The sequence below is a fragment of the Protopterus annectens genome, chromosome 9.part0 (assembly GCF_019279795.1).
Source record: "Protopterus annectens isolate FY-2018-M chromosome 9.part0, PAN1.0, whole genome shotgun sequence".
NCBI classification, from domain to species: Eukaryota; Metazoa; Chordata; order Ceratodontiformes; family Protopteridae; genus Protopterus; species Protopterus annectens.
Genome location: NC_056743.1, coordinates 950,113,268 through 950,134,339, shown reverse-complemented (window position 1 = coordinate 950,134,339; position 21,072 = coordinate 950,113,268). Strand labels below are relative to the sequence as shown.

Here is a 21,072-nt window from a genome sequence, read left to right as displayed (position 1 = left end):
AGGATGAAAGTGCTAATTTTATAAGTTTTTATTATTTTTAGTAGAGTATTGGTAGCATTAAAAGTTTTTCAAACACACCTGGAACAAGAGCCTTGGATTTCTTAGTTTTGGTGTCGGCTTTTAAAGCTATTCCATGTCAAGGAATAATTTACAAATTAAAATATAAAATATTAATCATCATTTAATTCACTGAACAAACTATTATGAGGCATTAGTTGAAACATTTGATGATGATGTGGAAAGCTGTGATTGGTTATTGAAAACAATACTACATTTTTTTAGTCTTCAAGCAAGCCCTATAAAAAAAACTTGAAAAGTATAATGGTACTCTATAAGAAAAAAAATAAGGATGGGAAAACATGAGCTATTCAATATATTGTTTTCTGTTGCTCACAAGTTACTGATAAGTGACCTATGCCTGCTCTCATGACAATCTCTCACTTGGTCCTAATTGAAAAATCAATGTTTGGAATGTACTGCTGAGGAGCTAACACAAGATCAGGTAACCTACTACTATAGAAAATATGGATACTAGTAAACAATGTGATAGCTGTATTACATAACACCTTCCAGGACTATGGATTAAGCTTGCTCTTACAAAGGGAAGATGGCTATAAACATACTTCAAAAAATGTTTGCATACCTATATAGGGGAAGAAGTTATTCACATGGGGTTACAGTATTGAAACTTTTTGAATGACTGTTGGTTGGAGACTTGGCAATTAAACTTATGCACCCAATGGTGACATACTGTTGGCACCTAAACACCCAACAGTGGCATACTGTTGGTGCCTATACACCCAATGGTGGCATACTGTTGGCACCCATACAGGCAAAATGGCATATGTTGGCATCTCTGCACCCAGTGGTGACATACTGTTGGCACCTATACACCCAACGGTGGCATACTATTGGATTTAGAAAATATAGCAGTAGTATAGAGGCAAACCCCCAAAATCTGGATTGCAATAGGTTTGCCTCATTTCATTAGTATATTTTATTGTTTCAGTTGTCATTTTTTTTTATTGTTTCACACATTTTGAACCACAAATTAATTTGGTCACAGGGCAGCATTTGTGTATTCAAGCTTGAAAGTATTTTTTGCTTTGTTTTCTAAAATTTTACTTCTTGTTTTTCTGTACTGATGCTATGAAAGTAATTCAGTCCTATATCTTCTTTACCTAAAAATGTTTCCCTTTTTTCTTACGACTCCATTGCTATATATCCAGCAGTGGTTCCCCTTCAGAATATCAATGTTTCAGAAAGCCAAATTGCATATAGTCAAGATCATACAACTGACTTTTTAAAAGATTGAAGTGTTTTATACCCTTTTCCTCAGAGAAGTATGATCTCAAAGTTGGTATATATATATAATTTATAGGGCATGTTTGGGTATGGGGAGCTTGCCCTCTGGGAAAAAAAAACAGTTTTTGGTTATCTTTCTTTTACTTTTCGATGTTGGAAAATGCCAGTCATATCATCTCAACCAAATGCAGTTTGATGCCCTGTAATGTTGATGGTATGGCAAAGACCCCTCACACCATATTTCATTTCTCTCTACTGTTATAGAACTCCTGGAGATCAATAAAATTTTTTTTTTCGCTAGTTTATGACTCTGTTAGCTACGTAGGTATTGACACTCAGTTTTCCAGATTGTCACTTGAAGCTGTCTGAAATTAAATATTGCATCTTTGTTCACATTGATTATCAGAAACTGATATACTTCTTAGTGCTGTATGGATTTTGAGAAAGTACTAAACTCAGGTGGTGGTGCTGCGGTAGCGTTGTCACCTCACAGTAAGACATTGTCCTGTTCGATTCTCAGCTAGAGCGTCTTCTGTGTGGAGACATGCGTGAATGGGCATACCTTCGTTGAAGGTTGTGCATCAGGGCTGGCACCTCAGCATGTAAAAATCTACTGCCAATCATTAGAGGACCGGAGTTCCACTGTGGCGACCCCTAACCGGGAAAAGCCGAAAGACACAACAACAACACAACAACTAAACTCAGGAATTATTACAGACATTTTTCTGCATTATAGAAATTACATTTGCCATTACATTTGTTTTAATGTTTTAAATCCCTATTCTTCTTAAATCTCTTTTTCATTAATTCTGCTAGAAAGCATCATTCTTTCCCAAGTTATGGGAGATCACATTAATTTATTAATCATTACAGGATGTGCAAAAGTTATTAGCCTGGAATTCTTTTAGAAGTTAGGCAAACTAAAAAGGAGATCTTAGTAAATAAAATCTTTTAAAACTTGTTAAATTATGCAGATCTGCATAGAAGATTATTTAGTAATACTGAAGTGCCAAATAGCGCACTGTACATACTTAAAGTCTACAGCAGCTGTTGTTTTTCCAAATAACTGTAACTGCAGAGGAGGATGATTAAAAATAAATCCCGGTGTCAGCTTTGTGCTTCAAAAATAGCCAGTTAGAGGTTATTCAATCTACAGCAGCATTACTTATTCCTACTAAATGCTGTACAAACAGGTGAGATTAGGAGTCCAACATATTCATTTTGTTGACCCTGCAGCATCATGGAATATGAGTGCCATAGCCTCAATGCTCAGTTAATACACGTGTCTATTCATATCAGATATTTGAATCCAAAACATAACACATCAGTAGAATCATCAATACATTAAGATTTTTAAAACATGTTTTATTGGCAAATAATAATAGTTTTGTATTTCATTGACACAGTTTTACAAGGATGTTCATGACATTGATATTTTATCAGTACATGTTTTGAGCAGACTGCAAAATAATGTCCATATTAAAAGATTATTAAATCTTATTAAACATTTTCTCTTTTCCACTCTCTCTCTCTCTCGCTCTCTCTCTCTCTCTATAAGGCACAAATGAAACAATTTATGGTCCAGAAGAAGCCTTTTTTAAGCTGTTATCCAGTTTCATCTGATAGGACTTGTGCAGACCAAATGCATTTTTTTGGATTGTAAAAATGGAACAGTCAACAGTTTTTGTTACCTGACACTGATGTGAGGTAAGCTATGCCAAAGAGAAAATGTAATAATGGCCAGTAATTATCATATGAACAAGTCTTTTCATCTGTATGTTAGCTCAGGGGTTGATATGTAAGTTAACCACCTTGCCATACATACAGTACATTAGCAAAACAGGCACGTTTCTTCTGATACATAAGTTATGTTTTTTTTTTCTGTTTTTTTTTTTTGAACATTTTTGTGACTGTGTATGCTGTCTGCAGTCACACACACACACACACACACACACACACACACACACACACACACACACACACACTTAAAGAATTATATGCTTTGTCATAATATAATGATTTTTAGATATGACTTTAACTGCTGATAACTTTGGTGTTTCGTCTTTGAAATGGAAGCCCATATCTTAACTCTGTCAATCACCAAAATGTCAGTGGTTAATTAATACAAACAAATGATTGACAAGACAACTCAAGACATCATTAAGTACTCAGAATAATCTCAATACTTTCTTCAATGATAAAAGTCAATAATGTGATTTACCATTCTAAGTATATAAGTCTGGTAACAATAAAAAGCATAAAGAAAATTCCACTCATAATTTCAGAGTAATTTCAAGATTTGGTTTAAATGACAGCTGATACAAATAATTAAAACATCTCAGGAAAACAGAAATAATGCTGAATGAATATGACAATGCCACTGGTTCTGTTTCACTGTGTCAAACAACACTATTATTTCATCATCTGTAAGTAGGCACGTGTATTGCTTTTCCTAGGTGGATGTGTCACATCTTCGTACTCATTCTGTTTCTCTTTGCTGTGGAACAAAAAATGAATGAAACAACTGGTTATACACAACTTTCTTCTGATTTCATTGTTATTCTCTCTGATTTCATTAGTATTCTCTTTAAGAAGATATTCAAACTGACAAATTGTCTATGCTTTGTAATTCATAGTGTATCAGTGACTTTTCAACATACAGTATTGACTGCAAATCAACAACATTTGGGTCACAGTTGGAACAATGCTATAAAATGCCTTTACAATATTTTTCTTATATATCAAATATTGAACAACTTCCAGAACTGCCCAATCTTACTTCTGCCAGAATTGAAATAAAAATAAGATAGAAAAAGTACACAATTTGTGTAATCCATTAAAAACAAAATTGTGATTCGTAAGAGAAACCCTTCAGTTGTATTTCCATTCATGATGTCTGGCATCCATTTTCTTGTCTGGAATACTGAGCCAGTTGCCATGGGCAAAAACAGATGACTCTGTACTTATCACACATTAGCTAAACAATTATTTCTTGCCCTAATTTTAATTCGCACAGCAGATGAATAAAATTAGATAGGTTTTCATTGTCTTATTGCCATCATTCTGACACTGACACCTTTTTTAATGCTACCTCTGTCTAGTATGCTTAGTTCTAAGTTTGGTTTGGTGAATGGCACCATAAAGTACTTTTGATTGGTTTATTCAGGTGAGAGGAGAGACAATATTATGGGCTGTAGAATTTTTAAATTTTGTCAACATGGAAGATCTGTCACATACATGTTAGGATGGAAATATTGTAATTCACTGAAAAAATTCCCCAAAGCTTTGTTAAAAAGTTAAAGTACAGGCCCTGCAGTAAACACTAGGATATGAGCATCATACCTGGAGACCTGCTTCTGTCTTCCCAGTGCAGGCTTACACTACATATATGCCTACCAAATAATACTTACCTGTTTTAGCAGGTACATGAGAGCCCAAAATGAAGGCAAACACAGGTTTATAATGAGGGAATCCTTATTAAATGTCACTTTCTTATTTCATTGCTAATTGACTTTCATGATCTCTCACTATTCCTTTCAGCAGGAAAATTTACTTTTCTATGGTTTTATAATAAGAAAAAAATCTCCCATGAATGGTTGACATACAACATATCCAGGGGACAAGTACACAAGTCCTCCATGTGGAAAGCAAAACACTCACTTGTTTAATTATACAAATTCCAAGATCACACAATGAACCTATAGGAAATTCACCCCTGGGATCACCTCTGTGGCTCTGCTCGACAGTGGCACAGGAAAATAATTTTCTTGGGTGGCAAAAGCCAGGGTACCTTTTTCGCTGGGCTTGTATAGGCCCCAGGGCCAATAGCCTAGTACCTATCTATGAACCTATGAACACAACTGCAAGGAAAACAGGAAGAATTTACAAAGATGAAAAAAGTACTAACACATAATGTGATTTCAGATTAAAACAAACATTAGGAGATTGCATTAAGAGACTGGATTTCATGGGAGATTGTGATGTCCCACCACTGGACCAGTAATCAAGGAACCTCAATCCTCACCACTGGCACCAGTGGGCGACGTACATTGGGAGGATGACAAGGTACATACAGTATTACCAGATGCAGCTCTCTGCATCAAGTGCAATTTCCCTTAAGAGCACACAGAGACCACAGTCAGTCTGGGGCTGGTTTCTCTCTCTTTCTCCAGATCGCCAATAAGACTCCCGACTTACACAGCTGTAGAGCTGAGATCTCAGCTGAGTGACCAAGCCAAGGCCTCCAGTATTCTCTCTGTCCAACCAGTGCTTCATGTCCCTGCCCACGTAGCTGACACACACAATCTTTGAGGTCTGATTTACACATGCACACACACACACACACACACACACACACACACACACACACACACACACACACACACACACACACACACACCACACATCCACACACACACACACACACACACACACACACACACACACACACACACACACACACACACACACACACACACACACCCCTGGGAAAGGCTGGCACAGGTTTGCTAGCTTTGCTCCCTTCTGCCAAGACTATAAGGTAATTATCACTGCCATCAACTAGCTCCTTATCAGCTGCTTTATGGCCTTTAACAAAGGGTGTCCAATCTTACTGTGTAAAGTTACTATTAATACAAAGGTCAGTTTGACCAAGAGCAAGGCTATTAAGAGCGGACTACACGATGCCACCAAATAAATATGCATGTACTCTCAGAACTTAAATATCTCTACACAGATCAGCCACAATGAAAGATTTAAATATATTTAGTAATAAATAATAAAAGAACAAGACAATACTAAATATATATCTACAATGACATCAGAGTTCAAAATCACAGGAAATATTTAAAACAACATTGCAGGACAGTCTAAAATAAATGAGGAAAAACATCTAAACTATGCTTCACTATATTCCTGATTAAAACTAAGGGAATTACTCTACTCTAGTTAACTAACTTACAAAGCAAGGCAGATGTGGTGAATGGATCTTCTCTAGTTGTTGTCAGGTCAAAGACAGAATACAAAATGCTGTGTCTCTCTCAGAGTTTTCAAATTAGTATTTTAAATATTACTGCTGGGCTAGTTTGCAGAATGACATGATTTCTTATCATCTGACTTCTAGTCCCCAGGCCCAAAACAACCATTGATGGCAGCTGGTGGCAGTTGGCAGCATTTAGCATCTACCTGTAAAAATACATAGACAGATGCTTTTCCTCAGATCTCTGGCAAATGCTGGAAGTCATAAAGCAATAAAGCACTTCCAAGACAATACAGAGAGCCTCTCATCACAGACATTGTGTCTCCTTGCTATATTGAAACTGAAACATATCATCTTTTATTGTGTAGCCATAAAGTAATTTAATTTCAGCTATTTTTTGAAGTTTTGCTGGACTGAATTTAACCTCCTGTATTCCAGTTTCCACTGTTAAAATATATACATTTAAAGAGTTACAATAGTGTATGTACATTTCTGTTCTCTTTCATCAGGGCACACTGTGAGTACATCTTTAAGCTCAGTACTTTGCAAAATATCGTTTTTTAACACACGTCTGTACAAACCTGGTTTCATATATACATGACATACAGTTTAAATACATTTGTAACACAAACATCTTATATAGATCATGTTAATAATCACAAATGACATGTAATTATTTACAAAATTCCAGATAGCTGTGCTGGCAGTATTTCCTTTTGTGACAGAGTTTTCAATGAATGTCAGATATCTCCAGTGACAATATCATAGCTCTGGACTGCTCACATAGTTGCTGAACCAATGTTCTTGCAGTAACCTTGCAGCATTCGATCTAAGTATGAGTATCAGCAGCAAAATGTAGTGATGTTCATACTGGTGAAAGTGGGAGACATTATTTAATAATCATTTGATAATCTAGCAAAGCAAAATCCACAACAGTCTTCTTCAACTCTTAGAAGAAAATCACTTGACGTCTTGGAAAATCTCAGCACAACATGTAATAAATTATTTTATATGGTATGCCTGTATGTCTCATATTGAAACATCTAAATATCATACAATATAGTAGGTGTGCACAGATCTGTAACCCAGCATGGCAACACACTTACTCAAAGCCATTGTCTGTAGGTTTGTCATTTAAACATTTTTTTTAAAAGCAATTCTGTTTTTATACTTGCCTTGAATGTCAGGTTTGTTTTGATTCCTATACAATACAGATTTCTCTGCTACAGTTGATTATGGACAAACAAGATGCATTTATACCACTGATGAAACTGTGTAAGGCCAAAATAAATTTGTAACCTCTGAGGACTTACATTTATCTGAATACTGACACAATAATTTGCAAAGTTGTTATGGTAGCTACCAACATTTTTGTTAAAATTAGCATTGCATTTACTGCATACTTAAGAAACTGAAGCAAACATACTAACCTCATCAAGTTCTACGATGAGGTTTAAAAATTCACTTCTAGTAGTAGCAGCAGTACTAGAATTGCCACAGCAGATAGTCCCACAAAGTGTTATGTGCCCATCTAGGTAAAAGTATTGAAAGGGCAATCCCGACCAGAACTAAATATATTGGAAACTTCAAAAGAAAACCACCTTTGTGGTTGATTAACATAAGTAAACCCAACAAGAAAGGAATAAAAAAACAAAATCAAATGTTCATCCTATCAAGAAATCCTCCTGTTAAGGATAATATCAGAAATGTTACTACAAATCTAAAATTTACTATTAGGTCTACTAAAGCAGCTCATGAACTTAGAAGATCATCTGAAGTCAAGGACAATTAAAAATCCTGTAAGAACCCAAAAGATTGCATTGAACAACAGCATAACCACACCAATAATTAGAACAACAATGCCACAACAACATTACAAAAAATCCACAACGCCACTAAGTCACAAAAAGAGCTGTAGACCAAGATGTATCCAAAGTAGAAAAGACTTTTGTTCATTGCTTTCATCCAAACCAGTAACAGACCAAGGGCTTCATTAGTGCTAATATTCACCAGTTGTAAATCCCTTACATAATTTATTACCATGTCACATGGTCCAATCTCACAGTGAGAACAATGAACCCCTCTCTCTGAGTAGAAGGTGCAATACCTACCTATAGACAAAAAATGGTACTCAAGTTTTATATAACCATCACACTTATCACAATATTTCTGTTTTTTGCATGCAATTGCTGTTATATATGAGGATCAAATCAACCAAAACCAAATATGAGGTAAAAATTGCTACCCAGATGAAGGATAACCACAAAACTTTTTTTATCCCCTGTTAGGAATTTCAGAAAGAATGCCAGCATTGCACAGTAAAATATATCACTTGCTTGGACCCTGGGGGGCATAGCCAGTGTACTAGCAGAAAATTAACTTCAGTCTTCACCCCCTCCCCATATTACCAGATCTCATACCTGCATCTACACACTCAACATCAAATCTCTCAAGAAAATGTCCTCAAGGTGCTACCTAAGGCCAAAAAACACTACATTTATGGGTTGGATTAGCACACTGGGCTGTTTATGGGTCAGTGTGATACATAACTTGGCAGACCCTCTAAAGATGTTTTCAATAGTAGCATCTAAACAGTGTTCATGCCAGACGAAAGGAGAACAGTAACAGTCATCCCTTTGCACAAAGGTGAGTTGTCGGTGGATCAAGTTAGTTTAGAGCCATCATCTAAGAGTAAATTCAGTTGTTCAGGATTTGGGAACTTATGTTTACAGTGACCTATCTTTTGACCAACATGTGTCCATTGTTATAAAGAAAGTGATTGTGTCTAGATACAGGGATGTCATTACCCCCTTTACTCAGCCCTCATCAGGCCAGTCATTGAATATAATGCCCTGTTTGGTATGTATCCATCCAGATGCATGCAACAACTGGAATATCCACAGATATACCTTATTAAAAGAGCATAAGGCCTAAATAACATGTCCTACATGGATTGACTGAAAGCCCTATCACTATACTTGGTATCCTTGCATATTGCAAAGAGGTGACCTGTGTCTGGCATACAAGGTATACCGCAATGCACTACTGATGGTTTTACTGCACATCAACAAGTCTGATGGCATCAGAAATGTTCTGTCTAGGGATCTAAACCTCTTCTGCAACATCAACAAAATGATTTGTAGGGGGAAGGTATATCTCGCAGAGGATACCACGGCTCTGAAACAGACTTCCCATCCAGATTAAACAAAGTTTATGACTGTTCATATTCAAGCACAGCTTAGATCTACAGATAGTAATCAGAAAATATAGTCCAGGACTGCCCCTAGTATTACTAATGGACAGATGCAGCTCCCAAATGCTTTATCTCTTACATGGGTCCCCTCAAATTTTTTATGGTATGATTCCCAGTTCTCATTAGGGGTAATATATAATTATTGAACATGTTACAGATAAGGCCAATCTTTAACCAAATCAAAAAGGTTAATTCAAGCACAAAAAGGGAAATTGGATAGGCTCAAAATGGCCCAAAGGGCAACTAGCCAAGTAGTTACATATGAACCTATCATTCTATAAGCCTGACTAGCCTTAACTGTAAGACTATAGAATAGAATTAATAAAAACTACATAGGTAACCTAAAACTTCTCAACCCAAGCCAGTTCAGATTCATCAAGGGTGGATCCTGCCTGGTTGACTTCTTTGAGAAGGTCACTGAAGCAAGAGATAAGGTTAAATAAAGACCTTACAAAAGCATTTAGCACCATTCCACACTCAGGTATTATAGATAAACATTCCCATCTAAATGCACCATTCCATTCTCAGGTATCATAGATAAACATTCCCATCTAAATGTAAATCTCTCTGTAACTCATTGGATAGCAACTTGGTTCACAAATATAACCCAGGATATTAGGGTGAATACAATTTATTGACCGCTTTCGTCAACAAGCACAGCTGACTTCATCATTCGTAAGTCACTTTTTCAGTAATGATAAATTTAAAATTATGTCCAGGAAATTGTGCTACATGTTTATACAAAGCATTATTGGAGTTGGAGGTATTGATATCTCTAATGTGCTCGTAAATCCTCTCCCTAAAGTTTTTTTTGGTCTTCCCAATATAAAAACCTTTCCTTCAATTTAAGTTTGAATACAGGAAGGATGTTATTAACTATTTAGATGTGTTAGTAAGTAAGGATTTTGAACAAAATTGTTTATGACATTAGGGGAGGACCATGGGCGGATTACCTTAATTTTAAGGAATTATGGTGGCAAATTAAACTTAATGCCACTAGTCCCCCTGGCCTCAATGATAGTATTAGCTTTAATAGCTTTTGAAGTTACGGATGCACTTTGGATGAATTAAAGATTAGTTTCTTTTCTATTGACATTCGTTATTAAGGTTTTTAAACAGGTAGTCATTGATTTTGTATATATTTGTTAGTTTTCAACGATTTTGTATATTTATGTACTGTGGTTTTAAGTTAATTAGTCCTATTAATTTACGTGATCAATTATGTATTCAAATTTTGTATTTAAAGTGAGGCAAACAAATGGTGCTTGTATTCTGATGAAGTCAGCTGTGCTTGCTGACGAAAGTGCTCAATAAATTGTTTTGAACAAAAGTTGGTGGTGTTCTGTGCAATTGTGGTTTGGTTTCACCAGCTGTCGTTTACATTAGTGTGAATACCCACTCTATGAATCTCAATCACTTTTACAACATAAACTGTACATGCTGCTAGGATAGGAAGTATAACAGAGAATACCTCTTCTACGGAACTGCCTTCTACTCTACATAAAGCGATGTACTTCTCTTAGTCTATCGAAATGTAATTTGGATGAATGGAATGGAAACTGCAAATTCACCCCAGATGATTAATGCAGAGTACCTTGTATTTACCATTCCATGCACATTGTAAGGTTTTGTACCATTTATATTGATCTAGTGTTCAATAATTCAGTCTTGTTATTTACCCAAGATACTTCTTCCTCCCTCCAGCACAATATAAATCATGTCCTCTCTGTTTCCATTCCAATCATCTAATCCATAGTTGTGTTTCTGCCCTTGGCTCTCCAATCATCTGTGCCCATACTTCATTCCCTGTCCTTGGTCCTCCAATTATCTATGCCCATAGTCCATGTCTGCTCTCTCTATAGGGCAATAATTGCGTCTATGTTACAAGATCTAATGCGTAGGTGATCAAACACCTAAAAATCGAACTTGTAATATCAAACTCAAAAACATCGAACGACGCAGGAAAACACATCGGTTGGCTACAGAAAAAAAAAAACTTTACACCCAAACTAAGTGGGGGGATTTGCCCCCCACACCCCCCCCAACTAAATATACCAACTCTGAGAATGATCTGCAGTAGACAAAATGGCAAAATCCGGCAAATGGTCAAGGGAAATCTTTCCCTGCGTTAATTCGGCAGTTCGCTGTTTTTTGCTTTTGATATTACAATTGTTTAGGTGTTCGATCACCTAAACATTCGATCTTGTAATATAGACCCCGATTATCAATGTGTCATTCCTGTATTCCTGCACAGCATCTCTCATGCCCAATCATTTCTCTTCTTCTTCATTCTTTACCTTCCTGTTGAACACTTTACCTCCTAATCCCAAAAATGCTCTAACCAGTCTACCACCAGTTTCTATGTTGTATTGCTTCCTCTTTGCCATCTTTCTACTGTAACTGGACCTGTATATAGAAAGTCACATCTCAACCTCCTAGTCTCTGCTACAAAGTCTGGCCCAAATGAATTTGTACTAGTACTATTAATCGGATCTACCAAAGTATGACCAACTAGCACACATTTCCCACTTCAAAAACCCATCTATTCTTAACTTGATAGTTGTACCTTTATCTGCATCTTAGTCTAGCTGCAGTAAATGCATTTTGATCAATAAAGTTTTCTGTTTTGCTCACTTAAGCTCCTCATCATTTATGTTCTTTTAGGTCTCCCAGGTCTCATCTATTACCATTTCAAAGCTGCACGGCATCTTATCAACTAGTGTATCTCATCTTCATGGAATCATAGGATCATAAGAGATTACTAGGCCATTGACTCAGAGGTCATTTTAACACATTACATCTGAATAATGCCTCCAGGTGCATCTGTAGTTAACTCCTACTGACGCCTCTAGGTGTGAAATATTGTTTGCTCATATTTGCATCAATAATTCCAAAATCATGCTATGTACAAGGTTTTAAAAGATTTCATTTTAAAACTTACACAATGGCAAACTCAGCTGCATTAATATTTGACCTCTGTATAGTGCAGGTAACTGTTATTAACTATTAACTGTTATTAACTGGTATTAACTGTTATTTTTATGATATTAATTTATATAGATGCAATCTTCACTTTTTTAAATATCTCAACAACCAAGTAACACAGACAGAGCTCCTTAGCCTCATACGAAAGCTCTCAGCTACATGAATAAAATGCTGCTGACAGTATGTGTGTAACTTGAGTGGTTGCTGAGATATTCTAAGTTGTTTATAAAATATTGCAAATTACTATGTTCATTGTGACTTATAAAATTTTGTTTAAGATCTAGAACCTAAAAAATATTGTCACAATAGCATAGTTTGTGTAGAAGAGCTTGCCATTTATAATTCGTTCATAAGCCCTATGGTTCCAGTGATATGAACATTTATTTGAAATGTGAGGACATAATTTGATTCTGTCAAAAGGCTTAGGCTCCACCCATTGGAAGTTGCAGTGCAAACTTCCTGAGCTCCACTGGAGTGAATGAGTTAAATCTAGCCGTTTTAACCCAATGTAATACTGTAGAAGTACTAGTCAATACCAGAGACTGTATTTAGTGATAACTGCCCATGTCCAGGAGGGTTGTGGGTATCAACTCCAGTACGAATTTATGGTGCCCTATCCACTCGTCCAGGCTCCTCTTGAACAGTGTCATAGAGGTGCTTTGTTTCACATGAATTGGTAGCCTGTTCCAAAGATGTGGCAATCGCTGGGAGATAAATCTGTCCCTCCAACATGTCCTATTTAAGTCCCTTGAACTGATAGCCCTAGACCCATTTGATTTACAGATATGCAGTAAGTTCATTAGGTTTGTGCCATGGGTTGCACATATCTCCCCTAAGAAGTCTATATGATACATATTATATTCACCGGGACTTTAGCTGGTCCATGTAAGGCACATGCTGGAGGCCTTTGATTTTCTTTGTTAGAAACCTCTGAGGTCTCTCCAGTTGCTGTATGTGCTTAGTACAGTACATACCGAATGGGGCATTATATTCATTTATGGGCTGGATAAGTGACGAGTTTAGGGGAGTTATAACTTCTTTTGCTCTCAAGGCAATGCCTTTACTAATCAAGTGAACTATGGGGAAAGCTTTTCTTACAATGGTAGACACATGGAGGTCGAAGTTAAGGTTGTGGTCAACTTGTGATCCCAGATTCCTTTCCACTTAATGGGTACTTAGGGTATTGCTGTTGATTTAACAGTGTGAAGAGACATTGTTTGTGCTGAAGGCAATGATGATACATTTCTTTGCATTCAGTCTGAAATTGTGACTAAGGCACCAGTCATTGGTCTATGAGAGACCCTCCTGGAGTATACTGACATCACTCGGGGATTCAATAATTGCACCCAGATTACAGTCATCTGCAAACTTTGTCAGCCACAACCCTTTAGTTTTGACCTGAACATCTAAAAAGTATATACCAAACAGTAGAGGGCCCAGCACTGACACCTGTGGCACCCCACTGGTAACAGGTATGCTGGTTGATGTGGAATCACCCACTGTGATAGTGTATGTCTGGTTTGTGAGCCAGTTGGCAACCCATCTTACAACAAAGGGGTTTACATTCAGTTTGCTAAGTTTATTGGTAATGCCTGAATTTGGGATTGTGTCGAAAGCCTTTGCCAAGTCAAGATATGCTGTGTGCATAGATTTGCCCTCATCAATGGCCCTGGTCACACTTTCAAAGAAATCCACCAGATTTAACAAGCAGAATCTGCCCTTCACTAAGCCATATTGGGTAGGAGCCAGGATTTGGAGGTCACCTATATCATTATTTATGAGGTCCATAATATGTTCCATGACCTTACAGATGAGGCTGGTCAGGCTTCTGGTTATTCCTGGGTCAGTTGCTAGGCCACCTTTGTGGAGGAGAATAGATGTATCTGTTCTCCATTCTGCAGGAACAAAGCCTGTGGCGAGGCTATGATTGAAAAGGGTACTTAGGGGTGATGCTAATTCATGTTTTAGCCTGTTAGGAAGACAGCCTGGGATGTCATCTCGTCCCATAGATGCTGTGTTCTTTGCCTTGGACAGGTCTTTAAGAACCTGTCCTTCAGATATGTAAGGTGGTGAGGGAGTTTGGGGGAGGGTTTATTGTAAGTTAGGAGGATAATTGAGGGAAATTTTCACCAAACCTATCCACTAGCAGTTTCACTATCTGAATCAAACATTGCCACTGTACTCCTGTCCTGTTTCTTTCTTCCACTTCATGCATCTAATTCTCTTGACCCAAATCCTCCTTTAAACAATTCTGGGGATTCAACAAACTCCATGTAGGCTTCACACAAAGTCTTCATGAAATGTACATGTTATTGTGATGAGCAGCAGTGGTAATCCCATGTTCATGCTGCTTATCATGCTAACACACATACAAGCAAGGTTCCATGGCCGGCAGCAGTGCTGCTAGCCAGTAAACCAGACATAGCAGCACTAGCATAGAAATAAGAAGCATTTAAGTTTGCCTACAAGGAAACCTGCTCTGCGAGATCAGTCAGACATCCACAATGACTACCAGGATTGAAAATACTGCAATAACAGCAGCAATAATGCAGTAAAGTGTACTGTGTGCATTGTACAGTAAAACAATTATTTGCAGAATGAAATAATGAAGGGTGAGGGTAAACAGCAAGGGCAACAACAAGGAAAGGTGCACTGGGCAGCATAGCCGGCATTAGGCACCCACAAAACCCGCGGGGAGCCCTAGATTATTTCCCCCATGAACAAAGGCCCCCATGCAGCAGCCGCGGGTTTCAGCATTTCCTCTGCTCGTTCCTCAGCAGCTCATAGTCGACATCCGCATGGTTGTTTGACATCATCGCGAGATCGCAAACATTTTTCTGTCTTTTTTTTTATTTGTCGGTAAGCTGCACTCAGTCACGTCCGTTTAAGTGAAGCAAGGGATTTGATTGGCTGCAGCACCCAGGAAAGTATTTTTTTTTTTAATTCCAAAGTAGGGTCGACTTATCTCCCAACTGTACAAATGTTCACAGAATGTCCAGATTTTTGCACCATATTTGTGGCCTGTTTTTAATAGTTATTGTCAAGAAGGATATTCATTTTGAATGAATGGAAGAAAAAAAGGTTTTACTGAGGACAATATTTTTGAAAGAGTAATAAAATTGATCTGAAAGAAAGAGAACAAGGAAGACTTAAAGAACTGAGGGACAATCATCTTAACGAAATCCAGTTATAAACTATTTATGAAAATAATACAGATTAGGTTAGAAAAGTACTAGTTAAAGTTTGGAAAGCTAATTTTGTGGTAATAAAATAAGCAGAATAGAGAAATACTGATGATAATTATGGAAGTCATTTATAGTATTAAGGAAGGAAAGGGGAGAATGAAAGGATATGATGTAGAAAAGGCATAAGACACTATTGGAAAAAGACAGTTATGGGATCTTTCTGAACCATGTGGTTTTGAGAGACAGACTAGGAAAATAATAAAACAGCTTATGAGAATAATAAAGTGAGAGTTTTAGTGAATCGATGGGTGAAAGATGAAAGAAGAATTGAGAAGGGAGTGAGGCATGGATGTCCTTTGAATACTGTGATACTTGCATTAGGATTATGAAAGGCCTAGAGACTGATACATATAAAGGATACATAATGGTGCCTCTGGTGATGATGTACTCTGTTGATGTGGTCATAGTAGCCAAAACTATAGGATGGCTAAAGGAAGTAGCTAAAAAAATAGGATAATAGATAAGCTATGTAGGTTTAGTATTTAATACTAAAAGCAAAGGTTTTGAAGTGTAAAAACAACTTTTTTACCACTTTCCCCAAATTAATAAAAAAGGAAATATGCGTATTAAAGATTATTTTGGTGAGTCTGATTAATTCAAAAAGTAATGACAGGAATTGTTAGATAAAATGTATGATATAAATAAAATGTGGAAATTCTTTAAGTTTAAAAAAGTGGACTTAATTAATGCAATTCATTTGTGCAAATGTGGATACTTTGGTTCAGTAGTTGCATTCCCAAAAAATGTTGCAAAAAATTATTTGTAGTATAATATGGGGCCTTAGAATGAACTCAGATAAAGGGGGAATTATATGTAATAAAGAAGAAAACTGTGGACTGATTTAAAAAAAATCTGATGTTTTTGACATCTTTAAGTTTGCAATGCATTTTGAAATTACTTTAAATAGGGAAAGGGAACATTAAAAGATACAATAAGAGCAAAGAATGAAGAAGTATGGGCAGAAGTGAAAAGGAGAAATGAGTTAAAGTATTAGTGAGTGAAATAAAAAAATAAAATAATGGAAAATTGATGTGCTAAAGTTGAACAACAGAGGAGAATTTCATATGAAGAAATCATGGAAAAGACTTTTTATAGTGACCAGTGGGATACTATTAAAGTTAAGGATGCAATAAAAGAAAGAAAGAGAAAGTGTGTGAGATGGGAAGAAGGACAAGATTTTATATGCAGGCTTATAATAAAAGTGCCAGTGAAGAAAGATGTGAAATATAAACTTGCAAATTAGAGGAATTGCATAAAGTGTAGTAAAGAAGAAATCACAGAACATGTTTTTGTCAGAATCCTAAGAATGATGACATTATGAAAGAAATAAAAAAAATATGGGTTTATAAAACATTTAAATGAAGTAGAAATAGAAAACATTGTGCATGGGTATTACAACTAATGTGATACACCAGTGAGAGAACAAAAATATATTTATATGTTTGTTATTTATCAGATCTGGAATGTGAGGTTGGAGGAATTACTGTTTAATAAAATATGTAACAAAGCTAATATTCTAATTTTGTTGAGGCAAAAAGGGTGGGGATGATGAATAATTGAAATAAAATATTTAAAAAGTTTATTTTCTTTTCTTTAAATGTGCATGTAGTATAAAATGATAAGGATTATTATGTGTGTGTTCTATTGAATATGGTATGTTGTGTTAAATTTTAAGTTTGTGTATGTATAATATGATTTTAAATAAATATCCCCACTCTTTTCAATAGGTGCTGTGGGATCTTATACAGTCACCTAAGCTATTATCAACTCAAGCCAGTGGGAACTTTGTTTAGTGTCACATTTAAAGGAAGACTTACTCAGAAGCGCAGCACGCCTCTAATGCTGAACTGCAGTGTCAGCAATATAATTATCTGTAGTGAGAATAGGACCTGTAGCCTTCTGCTCTTCCAACACCAAAAGGGATTGTGTTACGTGCTGAGCCATTGAAATTGCATTTAGCATATACACCAACTGCCAAAACTGCTCCCTCACATCTATCCTCATTTCCCATGCACCAGCCCTAGGGTCAGGGACTATCTTTTCCAAAACAAAACAAAAAATGTCCACTTAGAATTTTTACAATCCAATGGTAGATGTGAGGATAGATGTGAGGGAGCTTTTTTGGCAGTTGGTGTTGGAGACTAATAAGCATCCAGGAATTAATGAACATCTATCTGTAGTACCTATTTTAAAGTTGAGAGCTGCTAAACTATAAATAGAATGAAAAACATATTAGGTTTTAAAAAACATTAGGTAAAGTTTAGATTATTGAGTGGCGTAGTTGGGATATCTATACACATACATATATTTATATATTTTTATACATTTATACATATTTTTATATATTTATATATTTTTATACTTTATATTATATATTACACTTTAATACTATATAAGTGGTTTGTTATTTATGGTTGGTTTGAATATGTGCAAACGCCTTTTAATTAGTTATGTAGTTAACATGAGGTTTTTAAATGTATATTAATTTAAAGAATAACATGACTTCAAGAAATTGATTTTAATTTGTTGAATAAGTAATTGTACGTATTATGTGTTGTATAAAAGGAAGTCACAGCTTGGTAAATCCGTTTTGCATCTGAGGAAGTATAATTGAAGACGAAAACGCTACTGTGGATTAATTGCGTTTATGCAATAAAGATGTTGGTTCCACATTTTGCTGTGCTTAAAACTTTTTATTTTCAACCTCCTAGAGTGCCAGGACTGTGTTGGTTTATGTTTTGTTTATTGTGATTACAAGGTTTAGATCCTGGAGTGTGTGGCTCTGAGGGATTGGGATTTCTTTAAGTGTAGCATGTCCAATAGCTTTGAGTTTGACATGGTCTTGTATGTTAAACAGAGACCGCCTCTGAGCCAGTTTAATGTATGTTTCAGCATAGTTACCATTTGCAGCTTGGGGTGGGGCTTGGAATGCAGTTATACCTTCACTTAGGAGGGCATAGTTTGCCTTGGTGAAGTTTTTTAGTCTGATTTCACCCTTTTGAGTTCTGGTGTTAGTGTCAGTTCAAACGTGACTGATTTGTGATCAGTTTTAATTAAACGGAAAATTTATGCTAATGTTTAAGTAAAAAAAAACAAAGAAAATTCATGCTCATATAAAACCTGTTATTCTATCAACTTTTTAGGTTTGTAAGAGCAATATTTAAAAATTGTCCCTATGCTCCTATGATTGTTTGGTAATGGGAATCTTTATTACATTGCAGAAGTATGTATGCCTGTGTCTTATAGGATCATAGGACGTTAGTAGACTAATTTACCTAGGGCCCTTACAAGCCTAGCCAAACTCTACCCTTCTTTCCACGATCAGCAACTATTGCCCATGTCCACGAGGGACACAAGTGGAACCCCTGGGGCTATGGCTTCTTTTTTTCTGGAGGTAATGCCCTTACTTACAAGATGAGCAGTGTTGAATGCCCTTCTTACCACTGTGGCGACATGGTGATCAAAGGTAAGGTTGCATCAACCTGTGTGTTCAGGTCTCTCACCACAGAGTGCATACTTAGGGTGTTGCTATTGATGTGATAGTTAGCAGGAACATTGCTCTAACTGAAAGGGATGATAATACATTTTTTTGCATTGAGTTTAAGGCCATGACTTTGGCACCAGTCACTTGTTTGTGTAAGACCCTGTTGTAGGATGTTGACTTCATATGGAGATTCTATGACCACTCCCAGTTTGCAGTCAGCAAACTTTGTCAGCCACATACCTTTAGTTTTTGCTTGTATTTCTGAGATATAGATTCCAAACAGTAGAGGTCCCAGGACCGATCCCTGTGGAACACCACTGGTTACAGGTCTGCTGTTGGAAGTATATTCCCCGTTTTGAGTATATGTGTTCTATTAGTGAGCCAGTTAGTGACCCATTTAACGATATACGGGTTGACACCTAGCTGGGTGAGTTTGTCAATGATGCCTGAGTGGGGGAGAGTATCAAATGCCTTAGCTAAGTCTAGGTAGGCTGTATGCACAGATTTCCCCTCATCCAGGGCCTTGGCGACTTTCTTGAAGAAGTCTACCAGGTTTAACAGGCATGATCTCCCTTTGACATATCCAAACTCAGTAGGGTCAAGTGTTTGGAGAATACCTATATCTTTGTTGATAAAGTCCATGATGATTTGCTCCATGGCCTTGCAGATAAGGCTAGTCAGATTAATAGGTCTATAATTTCTGGGGTCAGTGGAACAACCACCTTTGTGCAAGGGCATAACGGTGGCCATTTTCCATTCAGCTGGGACAAAACCAGTGCTTGGACTGATTGAAGAGGGTACCCAGTGGTGTTGCTAATTCTTGTTGGAGGGCATGTAGGATGTCGCCTGGGATGTCAGGTCCCATAGATGTTGTGTTCTTGGCCTTAGAGAGGGCATTTATGACCTGTTCTTTAGAAATACAAGGTAGGGGATAGGTGGTAGGGATGTCATGCGGTACATGCAGCTGTGACAGGGGAGTGAAGTTGTTTGGGGACTAGCGATTGTGTGTTCATTACTTCTTTAATTCTTATCACAATCAAACCTTGGAGGTATGCAGGAGAGGTCATTATAGCTTCTGTTTTCTGCTACTTTTCTCACAAACCTCAGAGATATACAAAAAAAGTTAGTATACCATGTGCAGGGGCAGTGTACTGTATATTAGCAACAAAGTAGAATTCATTACTTTTTTTCCAATTTTGTCACAATTGCACACCAGGCGCATATAGTGGTGATTGCCTTTGGGAAGGAAAGGGTGAGGAGTGAAAAGGCATGCTATGTATATATACAAAAGCATTCACTTAAAATGCATGACCACGGCCATCTGAACTTCTGCTTTCATCCCAATCTAACATCAGAGGGATGCACAGGCAGCGACTGTCTTTTTCTTTAGGGGGGTAGGGAAGCAGGCAGTATTCCCAGACAGGATTTGTGTGTCCTTACAATTGTATTATTAGTTTATTGAGAGCTACTATTCTGTCAGCTCTGAACATTAACCCTTGTGCACAACTTATGTATTTCTTGAAAGACAAAAAAGTAAGACTGAAATTCCTTTCTGACTCATGATTTTTTTCAGGCTACCATTGGATTAAAAGGTTGGGAAAATGTTCTAAAATGCAAGGAAAACTAAATCTGAACAGCAACACTGAATTTCTTTCCTTAATCATAGCTTCTGTTCAAACTGTCATTAGGTTCATAGGTGTGTACTAGGCTAATGGCCCTGGAGCCTTTATAAGCCTAGCCCAGAGAAGTGCCCTGGCATTGTGCAGCCCAGTGTTAGTTCCCAGTGCCTCTATCGAGTAGAGCCACTGGAGTGATCCCCGGG

The 21,072-nt window shown here is 36.9% G+C and overlaps 1 protein-coding gene across 1 annotated transcript in view; it reads right to left on the bottom strand.

The window, feature by feature from the left end:
• Nucleotides 1-3,241: 3,241 nt before the first annotated feature.
• LOC122810916 (oxysterol-binding protein 2-like) overlaps nt 3,242-21,072 on the bottom strand; it is a 421,889-nt gene continuing 404,058 nt past the window's right edge. Inside the window, exon 3 of the mRNA XM_044082458.1 lies at nt 3,242-3,802. Within this exon, the coding sequence (XP_043938393.1) occupies nt 3,718-3,802 (85 nt within the window). The 3' untranslated portion in view covers nt 3,242-3,717. The remainder of the gene's footprint in view (nt 3,803-21,072) is intronic.